Below are 17,877 nucleotides of genomic sequence, written 5' to 3' on the forward strand. Positions count from 1 at the left end.
ATATTTTTCTATTCAATCAAATCTGGAAGCTACGTCTCTCTCTCTCTCTCTCACTCTCTCTCTCTGCATTCTCTCTTTCTCTCTCTGCCTGTGTGTGTGATATTTACAGTAACAGTATGTGATGGACAGACATACAATAGCTATGTTTTAGTTAAAGTTAAATCTACACATTTACATCACATTTTTCAAAAAAAAAACTTTTCTCATTAGTTTTGTTTTTGTTTTTTAGTTTTGCACCAGCGCTAGAAGACTAACAAGTAATGGTGTCTATCTCAGCCCAAATCTTTTTCATGAATATCTGCTTCAAACCACATCCAGTTTTTCAGTGACTACAGAAAGCTCCAGGGCAAAACTAAAGAAACAAACCTCAGACGCCGAACATGTCTCAGCCGATTGACTAAATCTGGAGTAAGAGCAAAACTGTACATTTCATTACATTTCCTACGTTTAAGTCCTGAAGGAGTAACAAAGTTATTTGAAACTGTTAAAATGAGAGGTGTAGTATGTTTTATGTCACCCACACCGGTAGTCTAATCATATTTTATGCATCCATTCATCCTTAGACTGAGAGTCAAACCTGAGAACTTTTATTATTATTATTATTATTATTATTATTATTATTACTATTATCACACACTTTTAAAACATTATTATGTACAATGAACAGTGCATGTTTAACAACTAGATCAATTTCATACAGAAGGATTTGTATGTATTTATACGTCTTCGTTGTCTATTCCTTCACAGCTCAGTTCACTACTAATTCAACACCTGGGAATCGCAGCTTCTTATCTTAGACTGTGAGTTAATGGAAATTTCCAGAACCTCAATATATGGAGGACGGTGCAGAGTGGAAAACTATTTTTTCTAACCCTCGCTGCTTTTCCTCCTCGACAAAGCTCTTGAGAATTATAAGAATGATGCTCATGCCAAACACGCTTAGTACTGTTTGTCTTTACTCTTCTACAGCTGTATACTGTAAGGATTATAATCCCACTATTCAGTGTCACCCAGACGAGAATCGGTTCCCTTTTGAGTCTCTCATGGTTTCTTCCTCATGTCGTCTCAGAGAGCTTTTCCTCGCCGCTGTCATCGCTGTCATCTCTGCATTGTTCTTTAGGGGTTTTAAATCTACACCTGGATTTGTGTGAAGGTGCTTTGTGACTCGTCTGTTGTTAAAAGAGCTTTACGAATAAAACTGAACTGAATCACGACTGATCGAGTCCTGACAGGTCTGTGCAGTCTATAGAGCAACTCATGGGGTGATAAATATCTCTAGAAAACGTGTGTCATCTCATATTTCCAGCTCTGATAATAATAATAAACTCCAAACTCAAAACCCCAAATATATTCATAATATACAAACAACTTAAGCTTGTGTATTACTAAGTTATTAATGTATTATAAAAGTATTACAAAGTTATTAATGTATTATAATAAATAGAAAGTCTCAAAAATTCTGTATTATATGAATATATATATATATGTGTATATATATATATATATATATATATATGTATATATATATATATATATATATATATATATATATATATATATATATTTAACTTTACTTATATCAGAATTAAACTTCACCTGTATATACAGTATGTACATGAAAGAGAGAGAGTATGCAGGTGTGTGTGTGTGTGTGTGTGTGTGTGTGTGTGTGTGTGTTTACAACTGTTATTTGTTGTATTTTGGGCTCTGTGTGGTTAACAGAAAGACAACTTTAGGAGCACACTTAACAGCTGGATGCACAGACACACGTACACACACACACCCACATACACACACACACACACACCTGCATACTTAACCTGAATTGAAATCATACACAGTACACAAGTTTCCATGGTAACTTCAGCAGCCATTTGATCTCATCCGCATAATGTTATATAGTGTGTTATAGGTCACAGTGCCAACTCCCTCTCTCTCTCTCTCTCTCTCTCGCTCTCTCTCTCTCACACACACACACACACACACACACACACACACACAGATGCTCAAACATTGCTGCATTTCTATAACACTGAAAACTCATTTATTAAAAATAAATAAATAAACTGCCACTGAAAGTCCTCTCATGTATACACTTGCACACACACACACACACACACACACATATATACACACATATCACAATGATCTCAGCTCAATATTACTGATGCTTAACACGCATTTTCATCTACAGCAGATCAATATTGTTGTACAGTATTTAGATAATGACAATAATGCTGCCTTCATGTGCTATCAGATTTATCAACAAAATAAACGTTCTTGACCGAAAACTTTTATTTTTTTCTTCAAATAAAGACTAAGCACTCTTTGCTCAGTGCTAAACTAAGTATTAAATTAAAAACTTGACTTGTACATATTGTATTTCCTGCTGTATTTTCTCATTGTACTAACTCCTCTCTAACTCCTCTCTAACACACTTACACTCTGTGTGTGCGGAGTTTGCATGTCCTCCCCGTGCTGCGGGGGCTTCCTCCGGGTACTCTGGTTTCTTCCCCCAGTCCAAAGACATGCATGGTAGGCTGATTGGCATGTCTAAAGTGTCCATAGTATATGAATGGGTGTGTGAGTGTGTATGTGATTGTGCCCTGTGATGGATTGGCACCCTGTCCAGGGTGTACCCCGCCTTGTACCCCATGCTCCCTGGGATAGGCTCCAGGTTCCTCGCGACCCTGAAGGATAAGCGGTATAGAAAATGGATGGATGGATGGATGGATGTTCCTAATAATAAAATTAAAAAAGTGAATTGTTGGCAAGTTGCTGTGGTATAAGTGGAATAAAACATTTCAGGAAGTGCTCTCTCTTTCCTAGCGACTATCCCACCTTGGTGCTGGGTCCGCATGCTTGAACAGCGCTCTCCACTTCTTTCGGTCCAGGGTATCATCAAGAGTAATGTTCACCACTTTTCATATCTTCTTTGATGCAGTCCATCCAGTACTTTTTGGATCTCCTGCATGGTTGGTGTTCTCCAGGGTCGAATCTGAGTGCAGTCTTGGAGATGGAGTGTTCGTCACTATGCATAACATGACCGAACCATCGCAGTCACGCTTCACGCATCTCGTTCGCGATGGGCGCCACTCCCAATGTCTTCCTTACATCTTCGATCATGACCCGATCGAGTTGCGAGATTCCGAGCGAACATCGCAACATCTTCATTTCCATGACGCAGAGCGCCTGCTCGTGGTCCGTCGTCATCGGCCAGCATTGTAAACCTTTGGCCTCGAGGTGGACTGGCATCTTCTTATCATACAGGATTCCAATGACCTGCAGCAGGTTTTTGCACCAGGTCATAAAAACAAAAGGGTGCTCTACTAAGTACTAAAGACGCTTGCCATGGAGGGGTTGAATAATTTTGGAACTGGAGAAATCATTATAACTTGCATTTTCAGTTGAATTTGAGGAAACCACTTGAAGCATTCATTGTGTTGAACTATTTCAATGCTTTTGTTTGATTTGTTCATCGCAAACAGCTGAAAGTCTGCACATTTTGACAATAAACCTGATTTACAATGGGGGTTGAATCATTTTGATAGCAACTTTAGCTCCAGTGAAAGGAAACTGTAAAGCTACAGCAAACAAAGGCATTCTATACAGTTGTGTACTTTGGCATTCTATACAATTCTATAGTATTTCTTTGGCATTCTATACAATTCTACAGAATATAGAATTCTATTATTCTATATTCTATTCTATACAAAGGCATTATATACAACTGTGGGAACAGTTTGGGGAAGAACCATGTATAGGTGTGATGGTGTCAGGTGTCCTCATGGGCTGCTTTTGGCCATAATGTACTGCACATGTTAATTAAAAAGAAAACATTAGCCATGATGCTAAATCATTCCTCAGGACTCCGGTCCTGAGGAAACGTGAAACAGCGACCTCTAATGTCTGACATGCGCTAATGCTCTGTTGTAAAAAATCCACCCAGCGGCCATAGCAGTCCAGGATCCTGTTACAAAACCAGGGAAAGAGGATAAATAAATTATAATCCCTGAAGAACAATCCTCCAAAACAGGACTTTATACGCGATTATAACGACTCTTCTCTAGTAAGTCTAATCGTTACTATAGCAACGCGGAGCATTTCAGAGATGCAGTAAATGGAGTTTTAATCCGGGATGGTGTCCGGGGTGTAAAAGATGGATGTGAACGCTTCCTGTTGTTGACATAATCCTTTAGAGATTATATTACCGGTCTCGTTGCACCTGAAATAATTTGTACTTTGTGTTTTATTCAACTAAACTGATATTATTTGTGTTGCATTCAAATGAAATATCTGTATTTACTCAAGGAAGTTGTTTTTTGTTTTGTTTAAGTGTAGACACTCGCCTATATTAAAGTGAAATATAGGCGGTGGGTGTGTTTATAACGTGTAAACATCGTAATAACATTATCAAGAGTATCTCTGTCTGTGTATGCATTTTAGGATTAATATTAGAGATTAATGTGTGTTATTGTGATGAACTGAATGATGTGGACACCGCTGCCAGGCTGAAAATAGACTATTATGGATACTTTTTATCCACCTTAAAATTGGTTCACGTTGTTTCATTTCAAGAAAAAACGCAAACAAAACGGTTTCATAAAATAGTATTTGTTTGTTGCCACGTCCCAGTGTCCATTGTGTCAGCCGGTTTACATCATCAGCAGGGCGCGGACCGGCTGCACGCAGCCCAGCAACGCTGACGTGACTACGTCACGGCGCAAGAATCCCGGAAGTAAATTTCTCCGTTGGTTTTATTCCACTTTTTGATTTTCACAGCCCACTTTAAAACGTTTTCTCAACGATTTTAGGCTTGCACTATAGTCTTGTTTTGAGTGGTAAGCTATATCCCGCTTATGTTATATACATTTTTTTTTAGAAGGAAAAGAGTAGATTCAGCTGTTGCTAGCTACTGGGATACGGCAAAACATCCGCCATTTTGGAAGGGGCGGAAGTCGCTTACAAGGCTATGCAAGTTTATGGTTAGAGGAGTGAAAAGCTAATTTAACGTTAATTAAATAATTTGTAGTATTGTTTTGGACTGTGCAGAGAAATAGAAACTTCAGCGCAAAATGCTAAGTACATAACTGTACATAATTGTTTATAAAAAGAAATAATTGTGATAAATGCCAAGTCAGACGTCCTCTGTCTGCTCTGCCATGTGGTCCATACTGCATATGTACATTTACGAAATGCTGCTTGTTGGTGCTGAAATAATAAGCTGTGTATGTATGTATGTGTGTGTGTGTGTGTGTGTGTGTGTGTGTGTGTGTTCTTAGTCTGGACATAATGTCGGAAAAAAGCGAGCTGAAGGCAGAGCTGGAGAGGAAGAAACAGCGCCTTGCTCAGATCAGGGAAGAGAAGAAGAGAAAAGAGGAGGAACGCAAGAAGAAAGAAGTGAGCTATTCTTTACGTGTGTGTGTGTGTGTGTGTGTGTGTGTGTGTGTGTGTGTGAGTGACATACACTGACACTGACCTTCCTGTTCTTGCCGTAGACTGAAGGGCGTGGAGAAGGCGCCTCTCCGCCAAACGATGACTCTGATCTGGAGAGGAAGAGGAGGGAGACGGAGGCTCTGCTGCAGAGCATGGGCATCACCGATCCTGCCATGGGTACGACTCCACGAGAGCATTCTGGGAAATGTAGCATCATGACCTGAGGCTCAGGGATCTCACTGTAACCGCCACCAGAGAAATGCTCAATTGGTCTTGGATTGGATTATTACATATGATACATTGAAGCTTGCAGAGAGTGAGCTCGGGTCTGTGGTGAGAACGTCATCTCTGGCCAGCAGATCAGCTTTGGCCAATATTTAGAGCTCGGATATCAGTGTCATGTTAGGGATGAAGAAAGGGGCATTATTGCATCCTAGGTCATATGCTGTGTTTGAGTTAACTCGGAAGTGGAGAGTTGTTCGGAGTTCGGAATTACGCCTTTTTTTTTAAAGTGGGAAAAAAACATGGACACCTCCATGAAAGCTTGTCTTATTATTATTATTATTATTATTATTATTATTATTATTATTAGTAGTAGTAGTAGTAGTGGTTGTGATTTCATAAAAGTTTATACATATAGTCTAAAGATTTAAAGTGTTGTTAGCATGTAACCCCATCACTGCTACTCTGTGTTTGAGTGCTGTGGACTTCTGTGTGGAATGAGCTCATGTTAACCTCATGTTTATCCCGCATGACTTTTAACCAGGGCTTCTTTTTGTCTTCTCTCTTTTTATTCCCCAATTCTTTGTCTTTTCTTTCACATCCTGGACCTTGCCATATTGTTTCTCTCCTGTGCCTCCTTTGTTGTTTTTTATGAATGCCTGGCTTTGTGTTTTCTTTTGCACTCCAAATCATTGTGCGCGTGCGTGTGTGTGTGTGTGTGTGTGTGTGTGTGTAGTTCAGCCTCTGCGAATAGTAACAGAGGATACGTGTCTGTTTCATTATTTAGTCCCCCCTCCCATGTCTCCCTCTGCCAAATCAGTGGGCACTCCGAGTGAAACCGGCAGCCAGGACTCCGCAGACGGTGCCACCGGAGCCAGGTACATTCCATAACACACAACATTATACTCATATCATTATCGTTCAGGAACACTCTGTAACACTCAACACTATACTCATATCATTATTATCAGGTACACTCCGTAACACTGATACTGAGGTTTCATTTGACACGTACACGTACACAGGCGGTCGACGCATGCGTATTCCGACAACTTGCACTACCCCTCCTGGCCTACAAGAGTCAGTACAGAGCAGTAAAGCAGGTCTTTTTGGTGTGAAGGATGGCAACAAAGAAGAATCACAACACCACGAAGAACAGTGCTTGGGCAATCTCTCGCCACGATTGGCAACCATATACAAATCCTTTCCATATACTTTCTAACCTGCACTCGTCTCCGCTTCTTCCGTTTTTTCTTCGACTACCTTGAGAATCAACGGCCCTGGGTTACTGCTGCCACCTTGTGGAACAACTAAATAGTGCAAAAGAATAAAATGCGCATGTGCGACCTGGCCTCTGTACCTGCCAGTCCCAGTGAAGGACGAGTGGCCTCTATACCTGTCAGTCCCAGTGAAGGAGGCGTGGCCTCTATACCTGTCAGTCCCAGTGAAGGAGGCGTGGCCTCACACTCCTCAGCACTTTTCTTTCATCGGATTGTACAATCCTGAATCACATTGTTTTGTCGCTGGCTGCTTTAAAGGATCTTTTTCTACATGAGATTTTTGATTGTGCATCGTCTCTGTAAAAAAGAGATACGCATTAACAACTGTCATATTTATTAACCTGTAAACACTAATTCATAACATAATAGCTAAGTGCATGTTACTGACTGTGTGACTAAAATAACGTCTGTGTGTTTGTACTAAACACTGTATGTTCTACTAACACATTTCCTTTTTGACTGCATGCTTATGTCTGCGTGTGTGTGTGTGTGTGTGTGTGTGTATTGTGTGTTTTCTGTGTGTGTGTGTGTAACAGGACTCTGCACTGGGATTCTGACCCCTCTACTCTCCTGCTGCATTCAGACTCTCAGCATGGGTACTGATCTCTGTTTGTCTGTGTAATTCTCTGTTCCTCACTCTCTGCTTTCCTAAAACACACCTGCCAATCAGCAGACTCTTCATCACACACATCTGTTAATCCTCGCTCATCACAGTACAACATAACACCATAAGCAGCGAGATGTGTCTCTGTGTTGCACTGCAGGAAGCGCTACTGTCACATCAGTATTCTTCAGCCAGAAAAGATGTACAAATGTTTCCTGTTCATTTTCCATGTATAGTTGATCAGCTAAAGCATGTCTGATGTCTTGCTTCTTCAGTTTCGCAGCAATAGAAGTCTAATTCGCCGAAATATCTGCGTAAAATCTGGTAACGTAGTGACACTCCCTCAACCAGTAGAGATGAATATGTCACGAACAACCGACTGGACAGAAGCAAAATAATATAATATTGCCATTAAATGTTTTATAAGTAGAATTTAAAATATAATGAATTTTATAAAGTGTGTGCAGAGGTTAAAATTTGCTCATGGAAACTCCTAGAAAGAACTCATTTGCTTTCTTTGACCGAAACTGTTGAAGTTTAGTTAACGGCTTGGCTAATAACGATGATATTTTTTGTAAGCTAAATCTAGACTAAAACGAATCATTCCGAATTAGCTACCAAAACAAACACCGTTCACGAGCCTCGATGCAGGTCGCTAAAGGTTAAATGACTTGTGTGAGCTTGTAATTTGAATAAGCAGGAAGTGAATCAGTAACAGTTAACAGTCAGCCCTTTAGATCACTACCAGTGCTAACTACTGTAGCTAGCTAGCATTTACCACAGGAGCTAACTGCTAGCTTGTTTAATGGGTCCTTCATATGTTCCCAGGGTCCTACGTTCCCCCAGTTCAATATTCTGTTAACACACGTTAAGTAAACTTTCCCAAAGGTTTTACGTAGGCAGGACTGGATTTTCCCAGGGCCCTATTAACTTTATTACCTTTTAACTTTAAACACCAAAGACACGCATCCTTCATCCACCCTTCAGAAAGTTATGAACTTTGAAAATGAACTCGTTTGCATTCATACAGTTCAGGAACACTAGTGAAATGTATTCACTAAACTGGAGAAATGCCGTACCGTAGCCTATAAAACACAGGAAACGTTCATAAAAGGAACACAACGTTAAGTATGATGAACATGTCCCAGCTCTCACTTATACTGAAGCCTAACTCCAGATGAAATCACCGTGTGTTCATTACGTGCCGTATAAATCTGGGGAACACAGATACGCTCCCTTATTATCTGACGAAACCTCCATATTAGGCATAAAAAGAACTAAAAACATGAATAAGTTACCGATTTACGCGCTAAAGTATCGACATAATGTCAGAAAGGCGATAATGCGTAACGAGGATAAGTTGAAACCTGTCAAATTTGAACCAGCAGGATTGGACCTGACGTTACTCTCCACCTCAAACAATTCAGAGACGCTAAAATGTTTGTTTGCTAAATGTTGTTTTGGTGTCGTGCGTGCGTCGCTATGAAAACAACGAGTAAATGACCAGATTTCCGCAGTATACTAGCCTTTTTTATAGTTTGTGTAATCTACAGTATTTTAGTGTAATTGTGTGTGTGTGTGTGTGTGTGTGTGTGTTCGTTCTCAGACGAGGTCCTCTCAGGCTCGGCATGGCTAAAGTGACTCAGGTGGACTTTCCTCCTCGAGAGCTCGTGTCGTACTCTAAAGAGACTCAGACACCCGTCACCACTCAGCCTAAAGACGGTACGTCTCACACCCCTCCCCCTACACGGCAGTCACAATGGACTCATCCTGCACGCGGTGTTTATGTCGTAATGACCTCTGTGCTGTTCTACAGCGGAAGAGGAAAACGAGGAGGAGGATCTGGCGGTGGATTCGACCGCTCTCGAGTCTCCGAAAGAAAACGAACCTCACGCTGAGGAAGAGGAAGGTAAAGGATTCTGTCTTCGCTAGGATGTGCGTGTGTTGGGCCTGCGTTGTTCGTTTCTCTCATCCTCGAATTGTTCCGGCTCTCTAGCGCCACCTCACGAGCTGACGGAGGAGGAGAAGCAGCAGATCCTGCACTCGGATGACTTCCAGACGTTTTTCGATCACAGCTCTCGCATCATGGAGCGCGCTCTCTCCGAGCAGGTGGACGTCTGCTTCGACTACAGCGGACGAGACCTCCAGGACAAAGAGGGGTGAGGCTTATGAAACACACTTAAGAGCAAACACTGTTTGACAGGGTTGCCAGATCTGTTTTAGAAAAGCAACACTTTACACCCTGTACAATCAGTACGTTTACACGGACAACAATAATCTGATATGAACCCGATTAAGATGATACTCTGATTAAGAAACTCGCATGTAAACAGAGATTACTGATTAGCTTAATCCGATTAAAGTCACACTCGATGTAAAGACAGATCAAATTAAGACGTGTGGAGTATTCCTGTTTTAGTCGCATTATCGACGTGCGTTACAGACATGTACACACCTTAATCACGCTATTAACGTCGTGTGGGAGTTTTCACCGCATTGTGCGACAGGACACGTACACACACGGCAGCGCTCGACCGTTTGACGGCAAACAAGAGAGCACGGCTGCGTCCCAAACCGCGTACTTGCCTACTATATAGTAGGAGAAATACATGTATCTCAGCTACTATATAGACGGTAAGTACGCGGTTTGGGACGCAGCCCACGGCTTCAAGCAGTCGTCTATTTGCACGTACAGCACGACAAATAATTAACGACTTTCGTAAAATTAAAAATAAAAAACCCAAAACTGTATACGGTTCCATAACGAAGACCAACTGTACGTCGATACGTGAAATTCTGGAGGGAACGTCGGACGGCGTGGCGCGGTGACGTAATGACGTGTGCCGTTAATCGGTCTACGTTCTATAACACGTAAAACAGGAACATGAAAGGAGTATTCTAAAAGCGACTCATGTAAACACCTTAATCAGAATATTATACATCTCATTCAGAATACGGTCAATAATTAGATTACCGCTGTCCGTGTGAACGTACTGATTGTTTTAAATATCTAACAGCATGACTGCTACCGCAGAACGTATCGTAATAGTTAAATAGTAAAGCGATTGAGTTTAAATTTGATTAAAAATGTGAAGTTTCTATAAACAGTTGACGACTCATGGTCTCATATTACGTATACGATAGTGATGTCGAGTTCTCAATTCTGATTGGTCAGAACAATAGTGTCTGATAATAGAAAAAGACAGGCTGGGAAGAGGACAACTATTTATAGCTGTTATAACGGACGCGGTAACAGGAACTAACTTGTTTTGTTGACGTTCCACTGCGATTAATAAACGACAAAAGTGAAATCGTTGGCAAATTACTGCGGTGTAAGATGAATGAAAGACATTGTGTTATAGGAAAAGAATCAACTCCAAGGTGGTGACAGTAACTGCGTTTCACATCAGGCTGCAGCGCTGTGGATTACTGTCCTACGACAGCGCAAGCCCAAGCGGATTATTTCTTACCTAGCCATGAGACGGAGTAGGAGAGCTGACTGATGGACAGTGTATTATATTTTCACACACTTGATGTAGGGCTTCTGTCTAGGGACTGTTGCCAAGCTGTGATTGGACTGTTGTTGATAGTGAACTCACCTGTGTAGGACGTGTGCTTATGTATCACTGTGTGTGTGTGTGTGTGTGTGTTGCAGAGAGACCCAGGCTGGGACCAAGCTGTCTCTGAACAGGCAGTTTATAGACGAGCGCTGGTCCAAACACAGAGTGGTCACGTGTCTGGACTGGTCACCTCAGGTCTGTTCACTGATCACACAATCACACACACCTCCGTCATTCATTCATTATTTGTTAATCAATCAATCAATCAATCTCTCTCTCTCACACTCTCTCGCTCTTTCACTGCCTCTCTCTCACTCTCTCTGTCTCTGTCTCTCGCTCTCTCTCTCACTCTCACTCTCGCTCTTTCACTCTCTCTCTGTCTCATACTCTCACTCTGTCACTCTCGCTCTCTCTCGCTCTTTCACCCTCTTTGTCTCTCTCTCTTTCACTCTCACTCTCTCTATCTCTGTCTCGCACTCTCTCTCACTCTCTCTATCTCTGTCTCTTGCTCTCTCTCTCACTCTCGCTCTTTCACTCTCTGTCTGTCTCATACTCTCACTCTCTCTCACTCTCTCTCTCTCGCTCTTTCACTCTCTTTGTTGCACTCCCTCTCTCAATCGCGCTTTCACTCTCACTCTCTCTGTCTCATACTCTCTCACTCTCTCTGTCTCACACTCACTCTCTCTATCTCACCCTCTCTGTCTCGCACTCTCTCTCTCACTCTCTCTATCTCACGCTCTCTGTCTCGCACTCTCTCTCACTCTCTCTCACTCTCTCTCTGTCTCGCACTCTCTCTCATTCTCTCTCTCTCAGTACCCGGAATTGTTGGTGGCGTCCTACAGCAGTAATGAAGAAGCTCCTCATGAGCCGGACGGTGTGGCTCTGGTGTGGAATATGAAGTACAAGAAAACAACAGCGGAGTACGTCTTCCACTGTCAGGTGTGTGTTTTGTGTTTGTGTGTGTGTGTGTGTGATGTCATCACTTACCACCTCCACTACTGTGATTTCTACTACTCCATATTCTATTCTATTCTGTTTTGTTCTGTGAAACTTCTATTCCATTAAACCTCTATTGGAAACTACTTCATTCTAACTGTATTCTAATTCTATTCTAGTTCTATTCAGAGCTCTACTCTATGACTAATTATTCTACTCTGTTCTGTTTAAGTCTCTTGATTTCAACCGTTTATCATTTATTATTTCATTCTGTTCCATCAAAACTCTTTCATCAGAATTGTATTCTAATTCAAGACTCCTCTATTAATCTACGAAAACAATTTTATTCTACTTCTAATTCTATGGTTTTTATTCTACCGTGTTGTAATTCCATGTTTCTACTTTCAAAAAAAAAAACTATTCTATTTTATTCAAAAATAATTTACTCTAATTCTATTTTGTCCTGTTCTATTCTTTTAAACCTCTGTTTTAAAAAAAAAAAAAAAAATTCGATTCAAACTACTTTATATATCTTATTTACTTTATAGTTTATTTTATTTACTTAATAAATCGTATTCTAATTCTATTCGGTTCTATTCTTTCAATCCTCTTAAAAATCTATTCTGTAAAAGTCGCGTTGTGTCTGTTCTGTTATATTCTTTTAAACATCTGTTTGTGTTCTTCTATTAAAAGACGTCTAAACTCTATTAAAGCTCTTTTATTGTAATTGTATTCTAATTCTATATCACTCTTCTATTTAATTCCATCAAAACAATTGTATTCTAATTCTATTCCGTTCGGTTCTATTCTTTAAAGACGCCCATTAAAAATATATCGCGTTCTTTTCTGTGAAAAAAATAATTCTAATTCTATTCTGTTCTATTCTTGTATTCAAAATGGAATCTGTTCGATTTGATTCAATTCTATTTCATTGTTATTCTTTCAAGCCTCTATTCAAAACAATCTATTCGATTATTTTCCACTCCAAATCTCTCTCTCTCTCTCTTCTGCTCTATTTCATTTATCTTCCATCAAAACCAATCGTATTCTAATTCTATTCTTGTTCTATCCTATTCTTTAAAAACCGGCAATGAAAAATTAAAATTGTATTCTTTTCTGTTAAAAATACTCTAACTGCACTCCGTTCTATTTCATTATCCTGTTAACAATGGAATCGATTCTAATTCTTTAAAAAATATTTTTTATTCAAATTCTATTTTGTCCTATTGTATTCTTTTACGCCTCTATTCAAAACAATCTATCCCATTCTATTCTTTTCTATTCCAAATCTCTCCCTCCCTCCCTTTCTCTCTCTCTCTCTCTCTCTCTCTCTCAGTCGGCGGTGATGTCAGCAGCTTTCGCACAGTTTCATCCGAACCTGGTCGTGGGTGGGACGTACTCGGGACAGATCGTCCTGTGGGACAATCGAAGTAACAAGCGGACACCCGTACAGAGGACACCCCTCTCTGCCTCCGCACACACGGTACTCGCTACTCTATTCTCACTCTTCCATCCTCAACATCTTCATCTAGCATTCAAATTAGATGAAACCTTCACACCCCGCCCCCTCCTTCTCCTTCTCCTTCTCCTTCTCCTTCGCCCTACAGCACCCGGTGTACTGTGTGAGTGTAGTCGGGACTCAGAACGCTCACAACCTCATCAGCATCTCTACTGACGGCAAAATGTGCTCCTGGAGCCTGGACATGCTCTCCACACCTCATGTAACACACACACACACACACACAGATAGAATATGCATGAACAAAGCCTAGATCTATGATATGCATTTATAAGCACTATAAAGTATTATCATTAAAGTATTGAATTTAAGTTGTGTGTGTGTGCAGGACAGTCTGGAACTGGTGTTTAAACAGTCTAAACCAGTTGCGGTGACATCCATGGCGTTTCCTCTGGGTGATGTTAATAACTTCGTGGTGGGCAGTGAGGACGGCACCGTGTATACCGCATGCAGACACGGCAGGTGTGTGTGTGTGTGTGTGACAAGCTGGACCGTGATGCCAATTTGCACCACGGTATATATTAAATACCTGTAACGCTCACACTAACAGTTATTACAGTGTAATAACAGAGTAACGACTAATAAAGCTTAGTGTTAAATTCATAAACAGTGTAAAGACTTAATCCAGCCCTGGAGATGTAATAGTGTGTGTGTGTGTGTGTGTGTAGTAAAGCAGGGATCAGCGAGATGTTCGAAGGTCATCATGGTCCAGTTACGGGGCTCGACTGTCACACAGCCACCGGCCCTGTCGATTTCTCTCACCTGTTTGTGACATCATCCTTCGACTGGACCGTCAAGCTGTGGAGCACCAGGGTAACACACACACACACACACACACACACACACACTCAGCGAATAGGTGTGGTCTATTCCACTGTGCTTTAAAAGGATGTCTCCTTGTCTCTGGGGCTGTGTGTCGTTGTAGAACACTAAGCCGCTGTACTCGTTCGAGGATAACTCCGACTACGTGTATGACGTCATGTGGTCTCCTGCTCACCCTGCGCTGTTTGCCTGCGTCGATGGAGTCGGACACCTTGACTTGTGGAATCTCAACAACGAGACTGAGGTACACACACACACACTTCTGAGGACCTTCCTCATGGGGACCAGCCAAATGTCTCCACAAGGTCAAAACTGTCAGATATTCCTAGCCTTAGTATAAAAACACCACCAAGATGTAGAGAACCATGACCACACACACGTGTAGTTCTTAATATCAGGTTTTGTATTGTGTGTGTGTGTGTGTGTGTGTGTGTTCTGTCAGGTTCCCTCGGCTTCAGTGACGATCGAGGGGAACCCGGCGCTAAACCGCGTGCGCTGGGCCAGTTCCGGCAGAGAGGTTGCCGTCGGTGATTCTGAGGGTCGTGTACACATCTACGACGTAGGAGAGGTGAGACACACACACACACACACACACACACTTAGCTGCTCAAACCTTAGTGTAGATTTCACATGCCGGGTCTAAAACTAAACGCTGTTTAAAATAAACCGTTCCTGTTATTTTACACAGACGTTTAAGGAGTATTCACGTGATGCATTTAAATATATAAGCATATATGGTATAGATCCAAATTCCCAGCGGCTTGCGATTCGCTATATACGCTCACTACATAGGGTAGAACATAAAGCTTATTAGAAATTCTTGTGAGATTAATAGTAAAAGAGCAAATTGTAAAGGGGTGATGTCATCGGTTTTTAGTTCTGGATACAGCAGCATTTCGTTGCTCATCATAACCAGTGTTTTTTTTTTTTTTTTTTTAAATGGTGGAAAAAAACCAGAACGGTTCTGGATCCGAGCCGTCTGAGACGTCATGCTGATTTTTTGTGTAAAATGATAGTTTAATTCACAAAAATACAACACAAGCAGTTATTATTTTGCTATTTCCCGATCACAGTCTTTGACAGCCTGTTATGGTGTGAAAGAAGAAATCGAGGTCGCTTAAACCCTCGATGTTTCCCGATGTCCTCGGATTTATTGTCGACGTATTAATTAATATCAACTGAACCGATTTCCTCCTGCAGCAGATCGCCGTGCCGCGGCAGGACGAGTGGACCCGCTTCCTAAAAACCCTCAGCGAACTCGGCGAGAACCAGGAGGAGGCGGAGGATCTGGCAACCCAGCGCCTTGCTGCCTGATCACAGCAATCTTCGCGCTCAGAATCAGGTCTTATATTTCTGTAGAGCGGGGCTAAAAACTTCACCGTGTGACAATCTCGCGCTTCCCTTCACCGCACTGAAACACTTCCACTTTAATCTCTGGCGCGGATAACGTCGTTAGGAGCAGAGACGTGAACGCTAGGATGGAAAAAGCCAGGCTAGTTCGATCATATCTAAACAAGAGATGTGTCTTTTAGAAAGTAGGGAAGATCACGAGAGCTAAAGCTCACGCTAATCCACTAGAACCCATGATATTAAGCAGCGCACTGGCTAACTGCTCTCTTTTCCAGACTATAAGACGTATTTCCCCCCCGCTAGCAGGAATTGTTGTAATTTCTGCTTTTGTTTAATAATGATACGCTCATTTGTTTTGTATATTTACGGTAATTTGCTGTTTCATGTGTTAAATTAACACCGACGTTGGATCGACACTAATATAAAACCCCTTAAATTAGCATTATGTAAATTAGCGTCACTGTAGCCGCAGGCACGGAACAAACAGAAGCCGGAAACGAGGAAGCTGCGGCGTTTAGTTAGCGAGGTAATGTTAGCTAAGATGGCTGACGTGTTGCTGAGGAGGCTAACATTTAAAAATTTTGTAATTTCTTACAAGGCATCGCGTTTTTACACAATTACGTTTCAAGTAACAGAGGTCTAACTTAAGTATTTTGGTGTGTGCTAGCTAGTTAATGCTAGTTAATATGATTTACACAAAAGAATGACATGCATATGGATTTCTTTTTTCAAACTGAATTTAGGGGGTACTTATAATCCGGAAGATACTGTATTTATTTATTTGAAATCCTCCTCAGCCTGTTTGAGCTCCATTTTTGTATGAAAATCCCCTCTTATGATGTGTATTAGTGTTTTTATGAACTAGCCTAGCATAACATTGGATTTCTGATGTTTGTTGTAAAGCACACTGCAGGGAAAAGCACACACACACACACACTGTATCTTCACTTTGGGGAACACTTTAACACAGTAATGTTCAGCGAATGTCTAAAAACGACGGAGAAATGAAATGAAGACGTGCTCTATACGTAGCAGCTGCAGTTTTTCAAAATGGCCGACACGCTAAAACTCTTTACGGCGGCCATTTTGTGTTACAAAATGGTTCCTGTTCCTGTGGAAGTTGTTTTCTTCTGTTCTGCTCTGCTCTGGGATGTGATGTGAGGTAACACAGCGGTCAGTCATTTCTGTTTAACGCTAAACGTTAGACTACACGCCCACACAGGTGCTAGAGAGTCAAGTGTAAGATTATCGTGATTTGAGACCGAGCCGTGCAGTTAGTATGTAATTTCTAGCTTTTTTTAAAAAAATTATTATTATTATTAATCTAAATTATTAGTGCTCCTTTTGAAAAGACTAGCATTGATGATTTTGATCCGAAACATTTATACTTTAGTGTGTACGTGTTAATTAATGCTTCCTTTTAACCACTAATTTTGATATATTTATATGCATTCCCTTTTAACAGTTGATACATTAATAGAGAAAACGAAAGGGCTGGTGGCGAGTTAGCCTGTAGCGTGTTCACGTAATGTCAGAATTACGTTAACGATTACGACAGATGAGTAACGGATACACTGAGAAACACGACTGTTAGAGGTTACGCTAATTAAACCGTGTTTTAGCGTTCTCTTTGTGGTTTTTAAGACGGATCTAAGTGATACAGGCTAAAAAGCTCTAAAGGGATTACAAGAGCTTTAAGCGTTAAGGTTTGTTTACTCTCCAAACGGAGATTTCTGACATTACTGTAATTCTAACACGGTGTGGATGTGCTAATAGGCTGTATTTTATATCCTGTATAGTTTACAGGCTGGCGTTTAACATGCTGCACTGTTTTTTTTTTTTTTTAAAAAAACACTTTCTTGTACTATATTAAAATACTTTAATAAATTCACAAGTGGAGTGTAAAGTTTTTCTCTTGAAGGATTGTTCACACACTTTCTACTGAAATGAACCCTTTTCTGCATGGTGTTGCCATACGGCAACAATTCATTTATCTCCAATTTGTGGATAGGCATTAATACAAAACTACGATTTTCCTGTGTAACTGGGAAAAGGGGCTTTAACGCTGGGTGTGTCGAGCGAGGTGCAGCGGTCCCAGTCCTCTACTGTATGTATGGAGAGGTTTGGGACACTCTGGACATTATAACA

General features: G+C 41.0%; 1 protein-coding gene across 8 annotated transcripts; it reads left to right on the forward strand.

Moving 5' to 3' along the window:
• The first annotated feature begins 3,809 nt into the window (after positions 1 to 3,809).
• On the forward strand, positions 3,810 to 17,623 carry dync1i2b (dynein, cytoplasmic 1, intermediate chain 2b). 8 transcript variants are annotated; one of them, XM_053636071.1, is made up of 18 exons: positions 4,114 to 4,237; positions 4,636 to 4,738; positions 5,283 to 5,400; positions 5,499 to 5,613; positions 6,446 to 6,536; positions 7,475 to 7,534; positions 9,149 to 9,264; positions 9,359 to 9,451; positions 9,539 to 9,701; positions 11,198 to 11,297; positions 11,916 to 12,041; positions 13,375 to 13,521; positions 13,646 to 13,759; positions 13,886 to 14,019; positions 14,226 to 14,370; positions 14,483 to 14,623; positions 14,822 to 14,947; positions 15,580 to 17,623. In XM_053636071.1, exons 3-18 carry the CDS (start codon positions 5,293 to 5,295, stop codon positions 15,691 to 15,693), a joined length of 1,893 nt encoding a protein of 630 aa, XP_053492046.1. In that variant the 5' UTR covers positions 4,114 to 4,237; positions 4,636 to 4,738; positions 5,283 to 5,292; the 3' UTR covers positions 15,694 to 17,623. The 8 variants fall into 8 exon arrangements, with proteins under 8 accessions (XP_053492049.1, XP_053492044.1, XP_053492051.1 ...); XM_053636074.1 differs by lacking the exons at positions 4,114 to 4,237; positions 4,636 to 4,738 and adding an exon at positions 3,810 to 4,069 and having other exon boundaries at positions 6,479 to 6,536; XM_053636069.1 differs by lacking the exons at positions 4,114 to 4,237; positions 4,636 to 4,738 and adding an exon at positions 3,811 to 4,069.
• Positions 17,624 to 17,877: the final 254 nt, after the last annotated feature.

The sequence above is a fragment of the Ictalurus furcatus genome, chromosome 11, assembly GCF_023375685.1.
Source record: "Ictalurus furcatus strain D&B chromosome 11, Billie_1.0, whole genome shotgun sequence".
NCBI classification, from domain to species: domain Eukaryota; kingdom Metazoa; phylum Chordata; class Actinopteri; order Siluriformes; family Ictaluridae; genus Ictalurus; species Ictalurus furcatus.

Excerpts from the sequence above, each read along its gene's own strand:
- dync1i2b (XM_053636069.1), top strand. The coding sequence starts at position 5,293 with ATGTCGGAAAAAAGCGAGCTGAAGGCAGAGCTGGAGAGGAAGAAACAG. Across the intron at positions 9,702-11,197 it reads GACCTCCAGGACAAAGAGGG|AGAGACCCAGGCTGGGACCA; the intron begins GTGAGGCTTATG and ends TGTGTGTTGCAG. Across the intron at positions 13,522-13,645 it reads TCTCTGCCTCCGCACACACG|CACCCGGTGTACTGTGTGAG; the intron begins GTACTCGCTACT and ends TTCGCCCTACAG.